The sequence below is a fragment of the Psittacula echo genome (assembly GCF_963264785.1).
Source record: "Psittacula echo genome assembly, chromosome: 2".
Lineage (NCBI taxonomy): Eukaryota > Metazoa > Chordata > Aves > Psittaciformes > Psittacidae > Psittacula > Psittacula echo.
In genome coordinates this window covers 68,562,253-68,585,868 of record NC_137737.1, presented here as the reverse complement: position 1 = coordinate 68,585,868, position 23,616 = coordinate 68,562,253, and the positions used below count along the sequence as shown (strand labels likewise).

The 23,616-nt window shown below is 38.0% G+C and overlaps 1 protein-coding gene across 1 annotated transcript; it reads left to right on the top strand.

Moving 5' to 3' along the window:
- Positions 1-230: 230 nt before the first annotated feature.
- On the top strand, positions 231-18,265 carry TMEM170B (transmembrane protein 170B; the record flags this gene model as incomplete). The annotated part of the gene is made up of 4 exons (XM_080609667.1): positions 231-327; positions 11,147-11,321; positions 13,940-14,013; positions 17,111-18,265. The coding sequence occupies 4 exons, from the start codon at positions 231-233 to the stop codon at positions 17,239-17,241; spliced, it is 477 nt and encodes a 158-aa protein (XP_080465793.1). The 3' UTR covers positions 17,242-18,265.
- Between the last annotated feature and the right edge of the window lie 5,351 nt (positions 18,266-23,616).

Sequence of the window (23,616 nt, the reverse complement as noted above, 5' to 3'; positions counted from 1 at the left end):
CGGACCGATCTCTCGGCTTCTCCCACAAGCCGCCATCTCCCCTCTGCGTCCTCGATGTCTCCCCCGCGGTGCAGAGGCTCCTTCGCCGCCTCCCCGCTCTCTTGCTCGCCGCCGCAGCCCTCCCGCCCCGCGGTCCGGTGGCGAGAGGCGTCCGGCAACCGTGTCGGCAGGCCACCCGTCTCCCCGGGCTGAGGAGCGGCGGAGGAGAGGCCGCTGGACCACCCGCCACGATGAAGGTGGAAGCGGGGGACAACTCCATGATCAACCTGTCGGTGCAGCAAGTGCTGAGTCTGTGGGCTCATGGCACCGTTCTCCGCCACCTCACCGGTAACGGGGTGCGGGGGTGCAGGGTGGGGCGAGGGGCCGAGGAGCGGAGACGTGCTGCTCCGTGAGGGGAGGGCGAGCCCCGCGGCACACAATGGAGGGCTTGGGACCAGTGTGCGGGGCTGACGGCGGTCTCCGTGTGTTAGGCGAAGGGTTGGGCGGTGGTTGTGTGCCTGGATCTGTGTGTGCATGCGTGTGTGTGTGCGTGCATACATGCCTATTTGTGAGCATGTGTATGGTGTGTGTTTTCTTCAAGGGGATGAGTTCGGCGTTGATACGTCCAGGGAGAGGAGAGAGATCTGTGTGTTACGTGTTGGGAGGATGGTGTGTGTGCCCGGTGCCTGGTCTGCCTGCTAGAGTAAAGGGTTGAGGATGTCAGTGTGCTCACTTACTTTTGTGTGTATGTATATAACGAAGGGCTAATGGCATAGGGTATGTGTATATGGGTGAGTTGGTGGGTACCTGTGTGTGAGTAAAGAGTTGTAGAAACCACGTGTGAATGCATAAATGTGTAGGGAAAGCTGGAGTATATTTGGGGGAGTGGTTTTACTTGTCTGGCTGTTTGGGTTTTTTTGGGAATATATGCTTATTGGCATTTGACAGAAAGCAATAAAAGAAACCCCACCCACAGAAAAATGAATGTGAGAATTGGGACTTCCCCCTCCCACCCAGAGGATAGCCCTGGACAATGGGAGCTGTGAGAGTTAATGAGATGGCAGATGTTTCGTGACAAATAGGCACAATATTAAACAGCAGATTCTGAAAGACTGAGCTGTTCTGAAGAAATTCTGCACTCCAAAAGGGCCAGGTCTTCATCCTCTGTTAGGGAAAGGGGAGTTTTAGCAAGAACTTTCCCTATTCAACCTTCTGCTTAAAAATGGGTGTGGACCGCTGTGAGACCCAAGGCATATAGTGGAGAGGTGTATCTTCACTCTTCTGTGCAGAGGTGAAGAAAAGCATAAGCTTCCAGCTGTGAATAAGCAGGGATTTGGTGTCAATAGCAGAGATGTTACTGAGTATATTCCTTCTGTCTGGTATAGGGGTATATTAGATTGGGACAGATTAGTCGAAAATGTTGAATAAGGGGATATGTTTGAACATATTCTAATATTTATGAAAGAGTATTATACCATCCTTTTTTCTTCCTCTATAGTGATGATTGATTATTTTTTCAATCTATTCAAGGTAAAAGAAGTATGATGAAAATAGAGGTGGGGCTGAAGTTAAAGCTGTAGCAAAATAACCATCTTAGGCTTTATCTTTCTTGTTCTTTTAAATTTCAGGATACTTTTTAATTTAATAAAGATGTTATGCAGATTTATTCTTTATCTAATCTATGAACTTTTTAAGATGTCTGCCTTCAGGTTTTAGAGTGGTGGCACACTAATGCAACTCATTTTCTGGGCAGTTATTTTTGCATACTTCTCATAAAAATACATCTTGTACTCTTAAAGGAAAAAGTTCACAATAGATTTAACTTTTCTTTGTGCCAGACATCCTCTATAAAGATTCTTTTATTAGAGCGTTATGCAACATAGGCGTTTATGAAATTCAGTGCTGTGTTAAGCAAGCAAAGCAGTTTGTTTCTCAGTGCTTTTGCAATATAATGAAGGGTTGCACAAGGTATTTTTGATGTAGAATATCTTTTTCTTGTTTAAAGAACATGAAAGATAATTACACATTGCAGTATCTCTGGAGAGTATGTCAGTGTCAGTTGTAGTTATACTACAGTTTCTGAATTTGTGCTTAAATGCAGGTTGTCCTTCCAGCCATAAACTGTTCTGCTGAATGTTCTTATGGACTGTCGACAGTTAATAGCTGTTAGTGATTCTATCTTATGAGATTTTTGATGTAATAATTTATATTAACAAATAGCTGTTGTTAAACTTACGTAAACTCTTTCTAAAATACTTACCAAAGTAAACTGTTCAGAAACAGAAATTCTGGTTTTCCATGCTAAGAAAATAGGTGTGTGAATGAGTTTGACTTGTTTGACTACTCAATTCATTCTCTTTTGCATCTCAGTACTGAGAAAAGGAATTAATATATATATAGTGTTCCATGGATATTTAAGAATGCTTTGTGTTTGGTTTTGGACTTCAAGTTGTGGTCTGGGTATGGCTTTTAAGCTACGCAAGTGAAAATTTATCTTTAGATAAGTAATGTTGATTATGTTACTGACAAAATCTTACAAATATGCAGAATCATTTAAAAAAATGTTTATTTCCCAAAACTTTCAATGGGAACCTGATATGAACTCCAATCTAAACCAGGAATTGCTTCAAACCTTAACGGTTAAATTTTGGTCATGCTTCCCCCCCTTTAAGGGGATGTTGAATCATTATTTTTATACCATATAGCTGATTCAGGTTCAACATAGAAAAGAAATCCTATCTCTCATAGCGCAAAATACCCACAAGACCACGGGCAGTTTAATTCCTCCCTCATACACTTCACACCCTGTGACAGCTAAATCTGCAAGCACTGTTCTTTGTAGCTGAACCTAGGCTACTAGGATGATATACTTTGCTTATATCTTCCTGCCTTCACTTGAGAGGTGGAGGTAAGGCTCTAGTAACTGTGTGAGAGGTGGCTTTTACCTTGTCCTGTTTTACCTTCTCCAGCAAATCCCAGTAACAGCCCCTTCACGTGAATTGGTTGTGCTTTAGAGCTGGAAGTAGATCAGGGTTTACTAGAGAAAGTCAGATAATCACTGAATCTGAAATAAATAAAAATAATCCCGGTTTGAGTGCCCATTATATAAATAGATATTATTTAAGGAAGTAGCCTTAATATATATAAAAATATATATTTATTATTCAAAAACAAAATATCTACATCATTTATAAGAAGAGTAGAAATACTACCAAGTTCTTTATGTCTAGCAATTGCATGTTCCAAAGATGTAAGCTTCTGGTCTGAGCAAGTTTTATATTAGCCACTGAGGGGGTGGGAGGACAGTGTTGTTTTCTCTGTGCCACTGCTGTGCAAAGGAGTTCATGGAGAAAAAAGAAACCAAAAACCAAACAAATAAAACCCCCAGCAACAACAAAATAAAACCAACAAACTTGTGTTGTAGTGTATAACATCTAAAGGCAGAGACATCATTCTCCTCCTACCTCCACCCCAGAGTCCTAAGGTGATGAGCTCAAGACCACAAACTGTTTTTATACATTTTGAAATAAAAAGGTCTATAGTTTTAAAGTACTGGACAGTAATTAGTCTTGAATATGTTGGGAGTGCATTTATAAGAGATTATGGGTATTGCACAGAAGATGCTCCTTACCTGTTTTGGTTTGTTTTTTTTTTTTTTTTTTTTTTTTGTTTTCCTAAGCTCCATCCTGTACTCATTTGTCACCAGTTGTTCAGATTATGTCTTGATCCCCTGTCCTGTAACTTTAGAGGATTAGTTGGTAACTTATAATTTAATTGCTCTTTAGCAAATGCTTCTCTTCCATTCAAGTGCAGCAAACATGTTAGTATCTCCAAACAACAACTTGACTGTATAGGCCTGTTAACTTGGAAAATATCTGTTAGCACAATAATTAAGGAAAGGTCCCAGTGATGAAGAAAATCCTGTAGTATGTAAAAAGCTGAGTTACATTTGCAGATGTAATATACTGTCACTTCATCTGAGTGCTTTGAGTTTCTAAGGCTACAGGAATACAACATTGTACAGATTCTTAGTTCAAATTTCAACATGTGTTACCTTGTTGACTTAAATTTGTATCTCTGTATTCACAGCATAGATATTTATTGCTCCACTTAACTATACCCAGCCTGCCACTATTAGCTACATAGATTAGAATCTCAAGAGAGATACTGTCTTCTGGAGTAATCAGTCTTGATTTATGAAAGGCAATCGTTACTCATCTGGCAGAACAAACTAAAGGAAAAGAAAGATGCTGAAGATTAAGTACTAAGGATATACTCCATGTTTACTGAAGCTGAGTGGCAGTAGGACAGCACATCCATTTATAGAGATAATGTTTGAAAATGTTAGCATTTATATACTTTGTGTGTTGACTTTGCATTTTTATTTGCCCAAAGTGAAAGTTTTGATAGTGTGCAACTTCAAGTGTTGATAAGATGGAAGTGATAAGAATGCTATTCTAAACTGTAGCATGCTTTAACAATTCTTTCTGGTCTTTAAGGTTGTGTATGCCTACATTAATATATGCATAGTGTGTATACATATGTAGTGGGTTGATGCTGGCTGGACAACAGGTACCCACCAAAGCTGCCATCACTCTCCCTCCTCAGCAGGACAGGGGAGACAAAATACAACAAAAGGCCCGTAGGTTGAGATAAGGATAGGGAAAGATTGCTCACCAATTACCATCATGGGCAAAATAGACTCCTCTTGGAGAGAATTAATGTAATTTATTGTCAATCAAATCAGAATAGGATAATGAGAAGATAAATGCAAATCTTGCAACACACACCCTTCCCTTCTTCCCAGGCTTAACTTTGCTCCTGATTTCTCCACTTCCTTCTCCACCTCCTGCAGCAGTGCAGGGGGATAGGGAATGGGGGTTGTGGTCATTTGTCGTTTCATCACATGTTGTCTTTGCTTCTCCTTTCTCCTCAGTGGGAGAACTCCTCACACTCTTCTGCTCCAGCATGGGATCCCTCTTAACAGGAGATAGATCTTCACAAATTTCTCCAATGTGAATCTATCCCATGGGCTGCAGTTCTTTGTGAACTGCTCCAATCTGGGTCCCTTCCATGAGGTCCAGTCCTTCAGGAACAGACTGCTCCAGAGTGGGTCCCCTGTGGGGTCACCCATCCTGCCAGCAAACCTGTTCCAGTGTGGACTCTTCTCTCCATGGGGCCACAGGTCCTGCCAAGAGCCTGCTCCAGTGCAGGCTTCCCACAGGGTAACAGCCACCTTCAGCCACCCCCCTGCTCCAATGTGGGGTCCTCCATGGGCTGCAGGTGGATCTGTTCCACCATGGACCTCCATGGGCTGCAGGGGCACAGCCTGCCTTACCATGGCCTGTACCATGGGCTACAGGGGAATCTTTGCTCTGGCACCTGGAGTACTTCCTCCTGTCCTTCTTCACTTGGTGTCTGCAAAGCCGTTTCTCTCATGTATTCTTACTCCTTTCTCTGGTTACAATTGCTTCTGTGCAGTAACTTTTCCCCTTCTTAAATATGTTATCCCAGAGGTACCACCACTAGGCTTGGCTTTGGTCAGGGGCAGGTCTCCCTTGGAGACAGCTGGCATTGGCTCTACTGGATACAGGGGAAGGGTCTCAGAGCTCTGCACACACCACACCCACTCCCCCACCCCCCAAGCCTTGCTATGCAAGCCCAATACACTATAGTACATAAGCATAATGTATCTGATAGGTATAAATACTGAAATTAACAAAGAAGTACTCTAAAACTGGAGTAATATGGCATGAGTTACAAGTTATTTGAGCCATGCAGCTTTTCTGATAGAAAAAATCCCCACCCAAGTCAAGCCAGTGGCAAGGAACATAAACTGAAAAGGTTTAAGGTTTAGTGATTAAGTGCTAAGAATTTTAAGGAACCCTGAAAAATGGATTTCTATTGTCCTGCTTAGAGAAGCCATGGCATCTGTGTGATAGATAGGATGTCACTGTGTTTGTAAGCTAGTAAATACTCTGTCTCCTAGTTCTCTGTATTTCTTGGAGAGCTGTGGAGGTTTAATAAAAATAAGTTGTAGTTTAGCTATTTAAAGTAATTTGGTTACACTGACAATAAGCTCTGAGACTTTTGTGGTCAAGCAAAGAAAGTTGGGAGGGTTTTGAAAAATTTTATTCTTTTCGTGTGTCTTTAAGGTAGCTTTATGAGGGCATGACTAAATAAACTGAGGCTAGGTTGGTATTTGGAGCTTTCTGCCAGATGAAGCTAAATCATTATTACCATACTAGCAAAATACTCCATATGTGCTGCTCGTATCACCAAAAAAGCCAGCTAATGAGTATAGTTACACAGGGACTGAAATTTAACTGTGTTTTTTTTTATCAAGGTAGCAATGATCATATAAGTAAGTTTATACCTCTGAAAGTATCAATCAGTATATAGAACGTAAATAGTTGCACCAACATGTTCTTAAGACACTTCAGTCTCACTTCCTCCTCCTTACAGCTATTGTGAATCTTTCAACTACTCGGTTATTTTTCAGCAACAGAAGTCTTGACCATTTGTGTTCAGGCCTCCATATTCTCTTTCTCTATTTTTCAGTGGCATCTCTCAGTGTTATTGCCAACCCATTCTTTGCTTCTTTCAGTCTTACTCTAGCACACTTTTCTGAAATCATGGTTCTGGAGTTTGACAATACTGAACTTTACAGGATCTCAAACTCTTCCACTCAAATACCTGTGCTTAAAGTTCTTTGCACAACCTGTCAAAGTAAGAATGACTATGTTGTCTTCTAGGTTTACAGGGCTTGAGGCCGCATCTAGATCACTTAAAAGATTGGTTGTCCTCCCCACCTTGTTTATCCATGTTAAACAGCTTATTCAGTTGTCTTCATCACTGGCCCAATTAGTGAGCAGAAGTAAATAAGCAAGTGTGTTTAACTACCAGGTATAAAAAAAAAAAAAATAAACAAAGGAGGATAAGACAGGAAAGGCAGGAAGAGTCATCCTAGGGAAGGTGCTCAAAAGCGATGTTGTATTTCAGCTTCTAGGACTAATGATGTTTTGATGAGATGAGGTGGTGTGGTCTAACAAAGTGGCCAGCAGGCCATGGGAGGCAATTCTCCCTCTTTACTCTGCTCTGGTGAGGCCCTACCTGGAGTACTGTGTCCAGCAATAGGGTCCCCAGCGTAAGAAGGAGATGGACCTGTTGGAGTCGAGAGGAGTGCTACCAAGGTGGACATAGGGCTGGAGCATCTCTCCTATGAATACAGACTGAGAGAATTGGGGTGGCTTAGCCTGGAGAAGGCTCTGGAGAAACCTTAGCCTTCCAGTACCTAAAGGAGGCCTACAAGAAAACTGGAGAGGGACTTTTTACAAGGGCATGTAGCAATAGGACAAGGGGGGATGACTAGACTGAAACAGGGGAGATGCAGATTAGTTATTAGGAAGAAGTTCTTCCCTGTGAGGGTGGTGAGACACTGGAATAGGTTTCCCAGAGAAGCTGTGCCTGCCCCGTCCCTGGCAGTGTTCGAGGCCAGGCTGGGCAGGGTTTTGAGTTATCTTGTCTAGTGGAACGTGTCCCTGATGTGGCAGGAAGATTGGAACTTGATGCTTTTTAAGGTCACTTCCAACCCGAACCATTCTGTGATTGTATGATACCTACTCAGGAAACCAAAGAAAATTCTCGGATTCAGAAGAATTTCTAATATAGTCTCTTTCTAAATGTGTAGTGTGTAGCTAAAGAACATGAAACATTTATGTGAAATAGTCAATTGAGACAAGTCTTTGAATTACAGATCCTTCAGGTTTTTAACACTACTTTAACATGAAAAGATGACTGATGAAAGGTTGATAAATTATGATTATAAATGGCTCTGATCTTGTATGTTGTGTAAGTTTTGTGGAAGATACATTGCTGTGTTCCATTGAGTCTTTCACTAGAAAAGCCAGTGTTGTAAGAGAAAGATATGATCTAAATCAAGGGTTAAGAAGCTTTGTGTGATCAGGTTCTCAGTTTCTGTAATATCAGATCTTGAAATGCTACTCTCATGATGATTAGGTAAGCTATCATCCCAGAATATTTGAGAAGTGTAATTATTGCTTTTTCTTTTTTTGTATCAGGATGCAACAGTATAAGTTCTCTATTCATTGCTAATAACCATTCAAAAAGATAAACCAGCAATCAATCTCTAGGAAATTAGAGGTATCTTGGTACTGAGGGGAGATTCTAAAATAATTCCCATCATGAGATGGAGTGGCAGATTTGTGCTTTGTTTCCAGGAAGACTTTTTCTTTCCTTTAAAAAAAATCCAGTTATTATTGCAGTAGATGAATAGATTCTTTAGCAAGAATGTGTGTGAGGGGAGGGGAAGGACAGAAAAACCCCTTTTAGTCTCTCTGCTTGTATCCTATCTAGTAACTTTGTAAAGGAAAGCTTTTAAGCCACATTTTTTTAACAAATTTACTTATGTAAATTGGTAGAGAATAGATAATCTAAAGCATATGACCTTGATGAAGTTGTCCAAATGAAAAGAACCTCCAAATGAAACATGGGGCTTTGAGCAACCTGGTCTAGTGGAAGGTGTCCCTGCCCATGGTAGGGGTGACAGTCTTTCAGGTCCCTTCCAACCCAAATTAGAATTGATTCTAATTTGTTCTTTTACAGAATAAAGACAGTTAACTCCACTGCTTACTGTGTCTCCCACCCTGCTGGCTGCCTTCTGCAGATAGATGTATCATAGGCCTGTATCCCTAACCCTTCTGTCTCTTCCCCTAATAAACAAAGTTTTTTCTCTTCCTCCCTCTTATATCCCTGGACATGTTGTTTCCTCCATCCACCCTGTTTAACTCCAACTCTTCTGAAGTGAACGCCTACAATTTTTAGCATCTACAGTCAGTTTGGCAAAACTGTAGGCTATTTATAATAAGAAGGTACTGGGTTATTGCAGGTATGTGTAACACTACCTGTATTTCTTGCATCACTGACGTTATAATGCTGTTGACTTGGAAACTTAGCCCTCTCTGAAGTGGTGGTTTATTGCTGGTTTATTTAAATGCTACAGCTGTGTTTGTGTGGAACAAGGAATATTTCTGGATGTTCCCTAATTTCCTTTTGAATGCATTCACTGTGTATTCCTTTTAAGAAGTAGGAGAAGAAAGTGCATACCAAAACCCTCGTGTTTTTATTTCTTTATCCAACAGGACATTTGGGGCTGTTTTTATTCCCATGTCTCATGCCCTAAATATAAAGTGAGGGGTGATGATAGTTTTCCTTGAGCTTTTTTTGGAATGTAAATAAGACAAAAGACAGTTACCCTCAACTGAGCTATTTTGTTGTGTAAGGGTTTGTAAGTATTTTTAGTTTCTTAGTTATCCAGGAATAATGAGCCTTCCCATAATCTTTCCCCTTCTTCTAAAAATACAGTCTTACTAAGAAATCTTCCTAAGACCGGAAATCAGTTGTCTTTTCCACCTGATGAGGATTGACAATGAACACAGAGGATGATTTCCTAAAAGCTGATCCAGTGCCTAGTAAAGCCTGTGGAAATTACAGGAAATGATGGTGTCTGACAGAATCAGATTCCAACAGACTTTCTTGGTTCCATTTCAAACTTCAAAGCTGCAATGGCATTTTAGGAGAAACTGACTAAAAGTGCAGTGTCCTGGCACTGTCCCTCAGACATTTTTGCCGAGAGACAGTATCAAGAACATTGCTTCTCCTTCCCATAGCACATCTATGTATTGGCCGTTTGCTTCAGAATTACTGGCTACTGAATGTAGGCTGCCATAACCATACAGCTGAAGTATTAATTGAATGTAGTTTTACCATATTCTTTGCTGCTCTCTTGAGAGAGCCTTTTGATTACCATGATTTAGCAGAGTTTTAGGTCCTATGACATAGTTCTGTCTTTTGTGCCTGTGTGAAAGGGGAAGGGTTAGCTACTGCTAAATGAAAAATCTTAAAACTCTGTACTATGGATATACATACAATATTGATATTAGACTAAAAGGACTTCAGTTACTGTGTAGCAACCATTCTTTCTCAGCATCCTTTCATGGTATGTTTTCTTTGAGCTGCTAAGTATTTTTTAAGTTTTCTAATTGAGTCATATTTCTCCTCAAATGACTGGTGTGAATCAAGCTGCAATAATTATCAGGCATAATTTATAATTATCCTGCTGTTATAAGGAAGCTCTGTGTGTGTGTGTGTGTGTGTGTGTGTGTGTGTGTATATATTTAAGGGGGAGCTACAGCAAAAAAATCCTGAATTGATGACAGTTTTCTGAGCTTATGTCAGTCAGGAAAATGTACCCCAGTTTGTGAATTTTGTGATGATCTATACCTTCTGTATCTAAGTTGGCGAAACCCAAACCCTTCTTTTGTTGCATTTCCCCACCCTTCTGAGTTATAATGAGTCTTAGAAAATTGCCACCAAGTGAGAAAGGTTCTTTAATTCTTATGTAGCTTCGTTGATGGCTCCTGCTCTTTTCTTTGAAGGTAATGTTCTTGTCTGACAGTCTTCAGAGAAATGTTTGTACTCCACACATTCTCATGATCTCTTGTCCTTGCTTAGTAATTTAAGTAGTAGTCACTACTTGCCTCTATGAAGTTCTCTGCTAAGCAATAGAAGCAAGGAGTTTGATGTGTTAAAATTTCGTGTTAAAATTGTAGTGTTTTTATTTGTGCCTTTGAAGCTAATTTGATGGAACACTCTCATTATGGCTCCTGGGTGGATAAACTGAAGTCTTTAATCTCAGTTTTCTCATTTCATGTTACCTGATGCTGTCTCTTGTTAAAACAAACAGCGCCAACAAAAACCAACCAACCCAAACAATTCTTCACTTTTTTCCTCTTTCAGTCTTTGTTCTAGAGAATATTTCATTCTGCAAGAGTACTTGCAATACCTAGTAAGAAATTGCAATTAGCAATTAAAAGAATGATGGACTTCTTTTAATGATACATTTGGATTAAAATGGTGCCAGAATCCTTTTTTATAATTTTTCAGTCATAGTAGTTACTGCTTTATGATAGACTGCTAAAAGGGGAAGGTGTCTGAGCATATGCTGATGTTATCACATTGATGGCTTTTAAGATGGAAATAATATTGCATTTCTCTTGTTATTGATGTACACAATGTTTTACAGTTTCTTACTTGTAAACTTCTTGTCTATGAACTATTAACCCTTTATTTGACTGCTTTCTTTCAGAGATGTGGTACTGGGTCTTCCTCTGGGCTCTCTTCTCCTCTCTCTTTGTCCATGGTGCTGTGGGAGTATTAATGTTTGTGATGCTGCAGAGGCATAGGCAGGGGAGACTGATCTCTGTCATTGTGGTCAGCATTGGATTTCTGGGTTCTGTAACAGGAGCAATGATAACCAGTAAGTCTGTCTCTTGTTTTGTGTTTCTTTCTTGTTTTATATCTAATTTCTAGATGGTGGGGGGAAGCCCAAAAAAACCCAACCAAACAAAAAACCCCCAACAAAACCCAACCTCCCTTCCAAAAAAAAAAAACCACAAAAAAAAAACCAAACCAAAACAAAACAACAACAAAAATCCCCCAAATCCACATTTTTTTTCTTTTTCTTTTTTAGTAATTTAATTGTTTATTAAGGAGTTTTCCTTAGGTATATAGCTATCCTACTGATAATGACAGCTGCGTTGCTCTTCTGTTGTGCAAAGATAACTACTATAAATTGTCAGAGGAGTACAGAAATCATTCTACTCTTTGATTTTGCATGTTTGGTACCAAGCTATTCAGAAAGTGTATGCTCAGCAGGTAATATCTGTTTGGGACCAGGAAGAGTGGTTGTGTCTTACCATGCCTGTTGCAGATTATGTTGGTTTTTTTTTTTTTTTTTTTTTTTTTTTTTTTTTTTTTTTGTCAGAGATTTCTGATCAAGATCACCTCTTAGTACTCTTAAAGCCATGAGTTTCTTTGGGTAATGAGGTCCTGATTCCGTTGGTTGCCAGGCTGAATTCCTACTTGTTCCATTGGGCCTGCTGGAGGTTTTTAAATTGCACCTGGATAGGATGTTGCCCTTTTAAAAGAAATAAAGGGGCAATGTAGGTAGTGATTTACAGCTAAGAAAATCCATTTGTTTGGGGAAGTTACACTTGGCTCATGAATTTGAAAGGATTTTCCAGGCTTGGGTTAGACATAATGTTACTTTCTACTTTTAATTGGGGTAGAGAACAAAGAGAGAGGAAGGCCATTAGACCCCTCCACCTCATACCTCCCAGCTGTGCTGTGTTCAAGGTAAAATGTTCTTTGACAAGGGCATCTGTTACAGAGTTTCTTATGGTGTTAGGCACGTGCCTACCACTTAAGATACATTTTAAATATTTTTTTAATTTCTTGCCATTGTATCCACAGAGCAAGCTGCTAAGCATTTTTCTGTTAAAGGAGCCTGCAGTAAAGTTCACAGAGCTGCAGTTAAAACTTGTGCTTTCTGCAATGTTTAATAATTGGTATAAGTATTTTATGTAGTGAAGTGCAGAAATGTTACACCTGACCAAATGCGGAACACAAGTGATGTTGCCAAGAATGTTTTGAGGAAATGCTGCTTAGCTGTTTTCATCTAGAGTTATTGATATCAGATACTGTTTTCCCCATCTTTCATAAGAAATCTCATTATCTGTATCAATACTGAAATAAATGCCATAAGATCAGCAGGACACTTTGGCTTTATCATATCCAGCTTATCTAATTTACAGACTACAGTAGCTTTCCCAAGCAAATAGGAGCATGGGGAGTTTTCTGTTTGTGGGGGAGAAAATAAGTAGTTATTGTCTGAAACAAGGCTGATAAGCAGTTCTCAGCATTAAAATAAATGGATTGAACAGGGCCTGTGTTAACCTGAGCAGTAGTTTCAGCCCAAAGATCTTCAGTGTTGTTGACAAGATGAAAGACCTTTGAGAGTAAGGAACTGTAAATCTAGTAATCCTCATATAGTCTGTAGGCAAGCCTTTCTCCGTTTCATTCCCATTTTTGTGTACTACCCACATGACCAGAACAGTGGTATTAATTCAGTTTACTCATATACACAAGTGATTTGTGACAGATTATTTCTTATTGCTACTGAAAGTCCTTCTTGCCTGTTGGTTTTCAAGGTTAAATAAAAATGCAAATTTCATTGAAAGTTTCATTAAGACTTTCCTCAAAAGGTTGTTTTAATTGCTGTATATTTGTCAGCCTAGAAGAATGTCCTTCATAACATAGTATGGTTCAGTACAACTCTACCTTTTTTTTTTTTTTTTTTTTTCCTAAGGGGAGGTGGAACCAGTTCAGTGCCTTACTTTACATATTATGCCAATTTTTGTCCTATGATTAAAATGGCAGTGGCCCAGTTACAAGGTCTATAATACATGAGCATTTCTTAAGAACTGAAAACAGGAAATGTGATGCTGGGACATCCAAACAAAGATTTCTGGAAGACTAAGAAAGTCTGTGGAGGGAAAGGCCTATGTTCAGTGTTATTAAAATTAAAGTACTTTGTGTCTTTTATCTATGCATAAAAGAGGAGCAACACAGTTATATTTTTAGTGTCCTATTTTGAAGGTCGAAACATTTAATAAGTAAGTAGTACTGTTTATGTGTAAATTCACCTGAATTTCTTAGCTTAGACTGTAGACTCATTATATTCCCAAAGCTTTTGTGTAAAAAACGTGGTGAGCCAAATACTTTTACTTTCAGGTATTTTTATTTCTAGAGAGCACTGAATTACTTCATACTGAAAGAAATTCTGTGGGGAGCTTCTGAAGACAAATTATGGTGATAAGATATTAAAGAGAGGATTTTTAATAGCTGTTGTGTTGCAAACTGGGATGCAGGTTGAAATATTTAGTTGTTTAGATATGCCTGGACCAGTGTTTAAGAAACTGAAATAGCAAGCTGGCTTCAATTTACATTTTGTATTTCTAGTCATGTGCATCATTTGTGTAGGTGAATGAATGCAGTGTGTAGATTATTAAGTAGTGCAAGTTTCATGTTGCTCAAATAGAGCTTTCAAACTGTCTGGCCTTTTGAGATCTTCTCACCAGCATATAACAGAGCAGCAAACTCCTCAGTTTCTAGGTTGTCGTGGTTTAAGCCCAACCAGCAACCCAGAAACATGCAGCTGCTCGCTCACTCCCCCCTTCTTCCTCCCCCTGCTCCTGCCCAGAGGGATCGGGGGGGAGAATCGAAAAAATGTAACTCCCATGGGTTGAGATAAGAGCAGTCCAGTAACTCAGGTATAACACAAACCACTACTGCTGCCACCAATAATAATAATGATAGGGGAAATAACAAGGGATGAGAATACAACCGCTCACCACCCACCAACCAATACCCAGCCCGACCCAAGCAGTGATCTAGCCCTTCTGGGTAACTGCCCCCAGTTTACATACTGGGCATGACGTGCTGTGGTATGGGATACCTCTTTGGTTAGTTTGGGTCAGGTGTCTTGTCTCTGCTTGCTCCTGGCTTCCCCTCCTCACTGGCAGAGCATGAGACTCACAAAGTCCTTGGTCAGAGTAAACATTACTTAACAACAACTAAAAACATTGGTGTTATCAGTGCTGTTCCCAGGCTGAAAGTCAGAAACACAGCACTGCACCAGCTACTAAGAAGGAGAAAAATGATTGCTACAGCTGAACCCAGGACATAGGCTTTGAAAAGTTATGGAACTTAACGTTATCAAAAAAGATATAAAGAATTTACTGAATAGCAGTGGATACTGCCAACCTTTCCCCATTCTGCAAAAAAAAAAAAAAAAAAAAAAAAAAAGACAACCAAAAAAACCCCAAAACATAACAAAAACACCAAAATTCCCAAACCCAACCAAGAACAGGGAAGTGTCAGGCAGTTTGAGGCAGGTATTTTAGCTTTATTTTATCCAGAAGGGTCTGTCCTTCCTCCTTTCTGCAAGCACACGCCTTTTTGATGACAAATTCTCATTTCCCTCATTGGCCTATTGTACTATACTTTTGGCTTTATACCAATTGTGCTGGGTTATGCATTACAGGTTGTATTGCACACTGTTAATTGAGGAGTATAAATACATAATTATTAAGCTACAGCTTCTTAATGTTTTTATTATTGTTATTTTCCAGAATATCTCAATATTTTCTCAAAAAGCCAAAAATTTCCATTGTTGATTAACTAATAGCATCAAATTCTGGTATCCCAAATTAGCCAATTTCAATTCACTTTGAGAATTCAATCACCAAAGTAATTTTAATATCAGTACTGGGCTCAATCTAAAGGATCTCTTTCAATTTTTGACAGCAGATAGTTACAGAACAAATGGAAAAGTCTACCCAAGGCAACTGAGTGAAATACCATAAGGCTGCCCTTTTGGTGAGAGATTTCTGACAAAATAGACTTTATAGGTTATGGTTTGGGTTTTTAAAAACCAAAACAAGACTAAAACTGAAACAAAAAAAACCCCACAACAAAACAAACAACCCATCCACAACAATAAATCGATAAATGAAATCCAAAGCTCACCTAACAGTCTGATTAAGAGTATTTGTTAATGCTGTTATAGCCACAATAACTAGTGAATTCTACTCTTCTTAAAACATTTGTAAATATGAGGTGTTACTTTTTTAAAGTAACAGATGGCTCAGATACAGATTGTACTTTCAGAAAATCAGTTGGGACTTCATGTATTTCCATGTCACTAATGGGTTTTTGATCACTTCAGCAGACTATTTCTGTTAGTGACTTTGCAAAAATAAGGAAATTCCAATTTTTTTAACTCTTGCCTATAATTTAAAAGAAATGGTGGTGGCTTTTCAGTTTAGCCTGAAAAAGCCTCTGTGATCTTTGGAAGCATTTAATTATGATTAGATAGCATCTGAGACCAGACATACTGAAAGTCTATAATTAAATTTTGGGTTTGGTCGTCAGAAAAAAAATCATTCTGAAAGAAAATGACAAACTTAATATTTGTTCTATAGGCAAGGAAAGCAAGCACTGTATAGAAACACTAGTTCAAAAAGTATTAAATAAAAGCTTCATTTTACATGAACTTTTGAGGTTTGGATTCAGTAACATTTTTACTTGTGGACACAGCTGTATACAAGCCTGTATTTCTTTTCTGAATGAACATTTTAGTATCCTTAAAAGTGTTAGAAGTTGTTTGAGCAGAAAGTATTATTTGTTATTAGCATGTTATTGTTTTGACTGATTGATATAAAGATTGCATTTGCTCCAAGATATCACAGCTGTACCTTTGCTCTGTGACTTCTGTTCTTCAAATGCATGTGATACATTCAGTACGCAAAAGTAGAGGGGAGTTAGTAGCACCTGGATTTGTTTACAGTACAGTATTTTGTTTCTGGTTTATCCTGGCCATTTCATATTTGTGAGAAATTGGTGAGAAAGCTCACCAATTATATTCATGGATACATACACATAGATCCTGTCGTACACATCCATGGATAACAGTGCAATACTTTGATACTTTTCATATTTTGCTTGATTGGCTAGATATTTGTTTGGTATTGAAGTTTGGTACTTTAAGTCTAAACTGGCACACTATGACCACTACGACCAGGTTATTCAACTGAAATATTAAATGAAGCTAAGAAATTTGTAATTGTTTACAGTTATTTGTAGACTAGCAGTTTGACGGTTGTCTTCTGCCTGTCTGCCTATGCAAGCACAATTAAACCACACTTTGAACTCAGTCAGTTTTTAGGGGATTTTTTGCATTTCAAATTAGCAGAAGGCAAAAATGTAAAAAAAAAAAAAAACAAAAAAAAACAAAAAAAACAACCACCCAAAAAAAAACCCACACAAAAAAAACAAACAAAAAAAACCCATAAAAAAAGAAAAAAAAAAAAAAAAGAAAAAGAAAAAACCCCCTCAAAACAAAGCCAACCAAAACCTAAAGCAAACAAAAAACCAAAAATCCAGCCATACTTTTGAAGATGTCTACTGGGAAATGGCAAGATTAAATTTTCTTAAATCAAACTGATATTGTAAAAGCTAATCTGCTTCAGTTGGGAAGATTATTCCTGAAGGACTTGTATAACTAGAAGAATACAAGCAAGGCTAATAATTCTATAATGCCATGAAGTAATACAGAGCTTGTGAATTAGCTGATGCATAGACATAGTAAATAATTTGTTATATTTGGATTTTTCTGTGTTTTGATCATTGTTTTTCTTGTGATTCTTAGGTGCTGCAGTGGCTGGAATTTACAGAGTAGCAGGGAAGAATATGGCTCCCTTAGAAGCTCTTGTCTTTGGTGTTGGACAGACAGTACTGACGTTAATTATATCATTTTCAAGAATTCTTGCAACGCTTTGAGACTTAAGTAGAAGGGGAAAAAATCAACTAGTTTAAAGAAATCCTTAATCTGAGGAGAAGCTTCCTGAAAATGGATTCACCAGCTTGCGAACTTGAATCTAGTGCAAGAGAGAGGAAGCTATGTGGAACACGCACTACAAAGCTAGAGGTTCAGTCAAATGAACAGACTGTCCTCTAGTGTCTGAACTGTTGTACTTCTGCACTGCGCCTTACGTGCCTCAGTCATAGGCAAGGTGCAATCCTTGTGTGCGAAGTTGAGATAAAGCACCTTGAATAGCTGCCAGTCAGGTTAATGCTGAGTGATGGGATCATTGTTCTTAACAGTGTTGTAATAAAGTAAAGGGATGCTCCTGAAAATTGCTGTACATGCCAAATTTGGAGTTTAATGCTTAGCTGTTGGCTGGGTAAGCTTTGAAGTTGTAGTTGTAGAAGGATGCTGTAAGCATACACTTGAATTCAGGTAAAATAGCAACTGACTTTTGTATTAACAGAATCTTTTTGGCAAAAATGTAAAAAAAAAAAAAAAAAAAAGTAAACCTGAAGATATGTACAGGGAAACAGCAAGATTCAGTTTTCTTAAATCAAACTTATTCAGCATTCAAAGCAACTGAACAACTGTTAGGTCTGTTTCAAAGATGAAGTTTTGGGGTTTAAGAACGACAGTTTTAGCAACCCTTTTAGCACCAATGTAATTAGCACTATGTGTAGAAGGGCTCATGGCAGTTTTCTGAAGCTCAGCACATCATTTCTTCATGGGTTTAGCTTGTTAGAAATCAGTAGTTTTAGGAGACTGTATGTGGGTTACTAAGTACGATCTGTTGTGTATTCACAAACAAATTTTAAGTTGATGCTTTCCTAGAAATTATTTTGTCTTAAACATACAGATGGTTACCAGCCCTTCTGAAAGCCTCAGAAAGGTTACTTGTTAGTAATAAGCTCCCTGTATTTATTTAAGCACTGGTAGGACTCTTAACCCTACATGTATTCTTTAAAGAACACACAAATTTAGCAGACTTTAAGAGAATACACCTATGAGGAAAATGGAAAGGGGTAAAAATATGATCTACTGGTTTTCTACCAAACAAAAATGTTAAGTTTAAAATAGTTACTATATACCAAAATTTTTAAAAGTGGGGCAGCGCTAATGTATTTACTACTACCTTGTTTCTGAATACTTCGTATCTTTGGAAAGATTAAGGTACCTGGAACTTTCAAATACTTAGTTTTCAGTAGAGTTTGTGCTTTTCTAGTCTTAAAGGGACAGTAGTGTTGTGCATGTGAAATGTCTTAAATATAAATGTTTTGGAGTGAATAGAAATTTTAAGTCTAATTACTGATTATTTATGAAACACAAAATTTAAAGGGCACAAGGTTCTGTGTGAGGAATAAAGCATCTTTTAGATCTTTCCTTAACTGAATGCTTTTCAGCAGTTACTTTTTAATGCTGGCAGGAAGAGTAAATTGCTGAAAAGTTGTTGTTAAGATGTCAAAAAGACTTTCAGGACTGTTGAAGCCACTGGGACCAACTGCAAAACTAAAAGAATATGATTAAAATATAACTTGCAATCCAGTCATATTGCCTAGTGCTTCAAAATGTTATAATTAATTAGCCTGTCTGCCTTTATTTCATTTCACATAAACTGTTTTTGGTTGGTTGTTTTTTAAGTGCTAAGGATGCTGATATTATTTGTTTTCTTTTAAAGTATATAAGTCGTCTTTGGAAAATGTAGAGAGTTATGCCTTTGCAGGGAACAAGGTGAAATACAGGTTTATAAATCTTTTCAGTGTTATTTTTGTCTTTGAATTGCTTTAAAAAGTGGCTGAATACATACCTTTTTAATGTCTTCAAAAACTGTATTTTTCATGAGTTTGGTTTTTTTTGTTCTGTGGCTTTTGTTTTGTGCTGATACTTTTTGGCATATAACAATCACTGCACTTTAGTAGACAATGAAATTATTAAATCTGTAAAAGGCAATTTAAGCTTCTCTCCTTTGTCTTAAATTATGAGAAAACTGGTTTCAGGTGTTTAAGTCAAACTGAATAATAAAATAAAATAATTGAATATATTTCTCCTAATGTGCCTTGTTGCATATATTTTTAGGGGAGAGGATTTAAAACACCACCAAATTATATCTTCATTTTTGTTCTGTTTTTGTTATTTCTGGTTAATTTAGTTATTTGATATAATGTCTTACTCAACAGACATTAAAACATTTGTCTGACAACCTGGAAGGTGTTTGTCTGGATCAAACCCAAGTGTTTCATGGAGCTCTGTGCTCAGTAATTTAGATTGCCTTCTGACTTTAACTCACAGTGCAACTTCTTCCTACTTTCAGTTTTCTGGAGCATCTTGATTCTTCTTTATTGCAAGAGGCTGTTGTGCTACCATTGATAAATGGCTTGCTGTTTTTCACCAAGTTAAACTATAACACTGCTATTAATGAAATGCATACACAAAGCTTTTCTTGATGAACTTCATCATTTTAATTGCAGTGCCAGTGAAATTGTTGCCATTATAACCTTCCCCCTTTGAAAAGGAGAGATCTTTGCAAATGTTAAGCTATGCCTTCTGCCAAATAATTTTTATCATTGTAATAACTTCAACACTGTTAGGTGCTTAGTTGTCTTTGCATTGTATGGCTGTATTGCCTTGCCACAGTGAATAGGCAGATAATATAATATCTAAGTGGCTTAAAAGAGAAGTATTTGATAGAAAATTGTTTTTAACTATTTCTTGTGAGGAATATATGAGGACAGATAGGTTGTCTATGAAGTAGTATTTGATCATAGTATGAACCCAACTGCATGATAACTCCAGTAGTAGAAGGAAGTGTGAGTAAGTGGCCTTATGTCTATGATAGTTTGAAGTTACATTCCACGTCCTTAGAAACAGTATTGTTTAACATAAGGTGCTTTAGTCAGTGCAATGTATGCATATGTGTACGTGTTTATATATGAATAATGTTTTTGCGGTGTGTTTGATACCTTATGGATGCTAGCACTTGAAATAACTTTTCCAAGAAAGAGAAAATTATTTCAGATAACTGGTTTTGACTTTATTGTTTTTATTTTTGGGTTTGGTTTGTTTTGTTTTTGTGGGGATTTTTTGTGGTTGGGGTTTTTGTTTTGTTTTTTTTTCCTTTTGTTATTAGGCTACAAAGATATCTTGTGTGTGAATGGCACCAGTGGTACTCTGGTTCCCTTTGGACAATACAGTGTTGTGCAGATGTCCACACAAGGTCTTTTAGCACTATCTTCAAATAGTCTGTCTCTGTATTGTATCACTAGGCACATTCTGCATTGTTAATGATTAATTTCTAGTGAAGACCAAATAATGTATCAACACAATTTAATCTTTGGAGAAGAGGGAATACTGAATATAATATTCAATGTGAAGAAGCTTCTACTGCTTTGTTAGAAGCTGTTATTGTTAAAGATTTACACATTCTGCACACTTCCAATTTTTAATGTGATCATAGAATCAGAGAATAGCAGGTTGGAAGGGACTTCAAGGATCACCTGGTCCAACCTTTCTTGGTAAAAGCACAGTCTAGACAAAATGTCCCAGCACCCTCTCCAGATGAATCTTAAAAGTGCCTAACACTGGGGAACGCACCACGTCCCTGGGTACATTATTCCTCTGGCTGATTTTTCTCATTGTGAAAAATTTTCCTCTTGTGTCCAACTTCAGTCTTCTCAGAAGTATCTTGTACTCCTTACCCCTCATCTTTTCCATGTGACTTCTTGTAAAAAGGGAGTCTTCATCTTCTTTGTAGATAAAGGTCTCCCTTTGAGCCCTCTTTTCTTAAGGCTGCACAAACCCAGCTCTCCTAGCCTCTCCTCACACAGCAGGCTTCCCAGTTCTCTGAACATCTTTGTGGTCCTTCTCTAGACCCTCTCCAGCCTGTCCACATCTTTTTTGCATAGCGGGGAACAAAACTGAGCACAGTATTCCAGGTGTGCTTGACAAGCGATAATGGATACCAAGCTCCACAATATTGTGATCACTACAACTAAGGCTATCACTAACTGTTATTACAAAGCAGGTTTTCTTGGTGTATGAGTAGCAAGAAGTCCAGCAGTGCCTCACTCCTGGTTGGCACCAGTATGAGGAGCAGTCATCTATGCATTCCAGGAATTTGACAGGTGACATGTGAGCTGCTGTATTGTTTTTCCAACATATATCTGTGTAGTTGAAGTCACCCATAAGAACCAGGTTCTGTTGACCCAAAGCTTGCTTAAGTGGTGCAAATATTGCTCCATTGGCTGCCTTGTCTTGGCTTGGAGATCAGTAGCAGATGCCTATGGTGAGATCCCTTTGGAGATGACTACTCTAATCTTGAACTGAAGACATTTGATAGGATTTCCACAATTGCTGTAGTTGGCTTCTATACATTCAAGGTTTTCCTCAAAGCAGAGTATAATTCTTCCTTCTCTTCTTCTCTGCCTGTCTTTGTAAAAGCAGCCTATAGCCATTCATCACAATCCTCAGGTCATGTGCGCATTCATGTTTTAATTATTCCTAGGATATCATAAATTCCTGTCCAGATGCAGAGCTCTAGTTCCTCCTGTTATTTTTCCCCAGGCCATGTTGATTTCTTATACATACACTTAAGTTGGCTGGTTTTATGGTTCTTACTTTTGGAGGCAGCTAAGGAACATTTGTCACTGCTCCAGTTGGCCTTACTCCCCAGATCAAAAAAACCCAACCTATATTGCAGGAAAAAAAGTTTTCTATATAATTATTGTCTTTACTTTTGTGGCTGATTTAGAGTTTATGAAATTAATTTGTGTACCTAGTGATATAATTTTAAGTTTGCTTTTGTCAGTTTTTTAAAGGAACCAATAATTTAACCAGTTTTGAATGTTCAACGTGAACCAAAGAGAGTAGTCCTGATTTTACGTAAAGTAGCTTTCTGCTTTAGAAGTACACTGTTTTATTGCTCTAATGGCAATAATGTTCCCTCTTCAACATATTACACATAGATATTTATTTTGCGTACAAGCTTTCTTTGAATTCTGTTGAGGGGAGAGGCGTATATAGTGCCATTTGAGTGGAAGCTCTAATGGAGTTCTAATAACTGTAAGAAGTGATTTATTTGTTATTTCCTGTTTTAATTTATGTATTTCATGCACTAAGCGTACTCTAATAATCTCTTCATTAAATCTGAATATTATAAGTGTATTAAACTGCATGGTTTCATACTCAGCCATTTAACATCACATTTATGTAATTCCACATAAACAGACACAATAGTGTTCCTGGGTGTAATGAAGTGTGGATGAATCAGGGCCAAAAACGACTCAGTATGTGACTCTAATAAGGCTTAGAAAAACAATTGTGAACATGAGATTTTTTTTTTCAGCCAGTCTTCTGTTTCTAGAAATAAGCTTTTTTTTATCATATGTGTTATTTCAGTTAAGGACTAAAATATGAAGATTAGTTGTTAGGATGACAGCTGCAGCCTCATCTAATCTAATTCTGACAATTTAAGTTGAAATGGGATTCTTAATGTTGTTCCTAAATTATAATGAAATGTTACATATATAAATGCTAGAACATAATTTTATTTAGTTAACCAGGATTTACCATACAACTGCATCAGCACACTGACAGAATACCTTTTGAATTATTTTTTTTAACTTCTGGACTGGGAGCAGCCCACAGTGAAAAGACTTTAAATCCTTAGCTGTTGCTTCAGAAGAAATAACTGTTCTTTGTGTACTGGTGAATTCAATGCAGCTGAAATTTTGTATTGCATTTAAAGTCAGATATTTGGTCATGCCTTGGTCATCACCACCACAACCTTTAAGGTCAGCAGGAAAACTATTCTGTGCTCTGTTACAGCAGTGAAATCTTCAGCTGGGCTGCATTAGTTTGTGTCCTACTCATAGGACATGCTCACTTTAACTACACATTCCTTGGTGAAAATGAAGTTGTCATAGAAGGTAGACTTTAACCTGAGTACATACCATTGGGTACCTTGTAGGTGAAAAAGAGTGTGTCCTACCAGCATGCTGTTCCCCACATTTGTTCCTAGACTTATACCTGAAATCAGTTTGTGCATTAAGTTTAAATGTAATCACAGAGATGTTTCTAAATCTGCAAGGATATACTAGTGCTCAGGGTGTTCTCCCAGTATAGCAGGTGTAAAAACTATTAGACTCTGGAGTAATGTTCTAAAGAAGTATTTTCTTTCAGGAACACATTTTTTTCACTTCTAGTTGTTCATCTTGTAGTTACTGAATGTTTTAAGAAGTTACTGTGTGAATACCAGTAAGATTTGTCAGTTGTTAAAGGGAATGGATTGCATGTCGTTTTGTGCTGCTTTTGTGAATTGGAAAAAAAACCCCAAACCACCAAACAATTCTAAG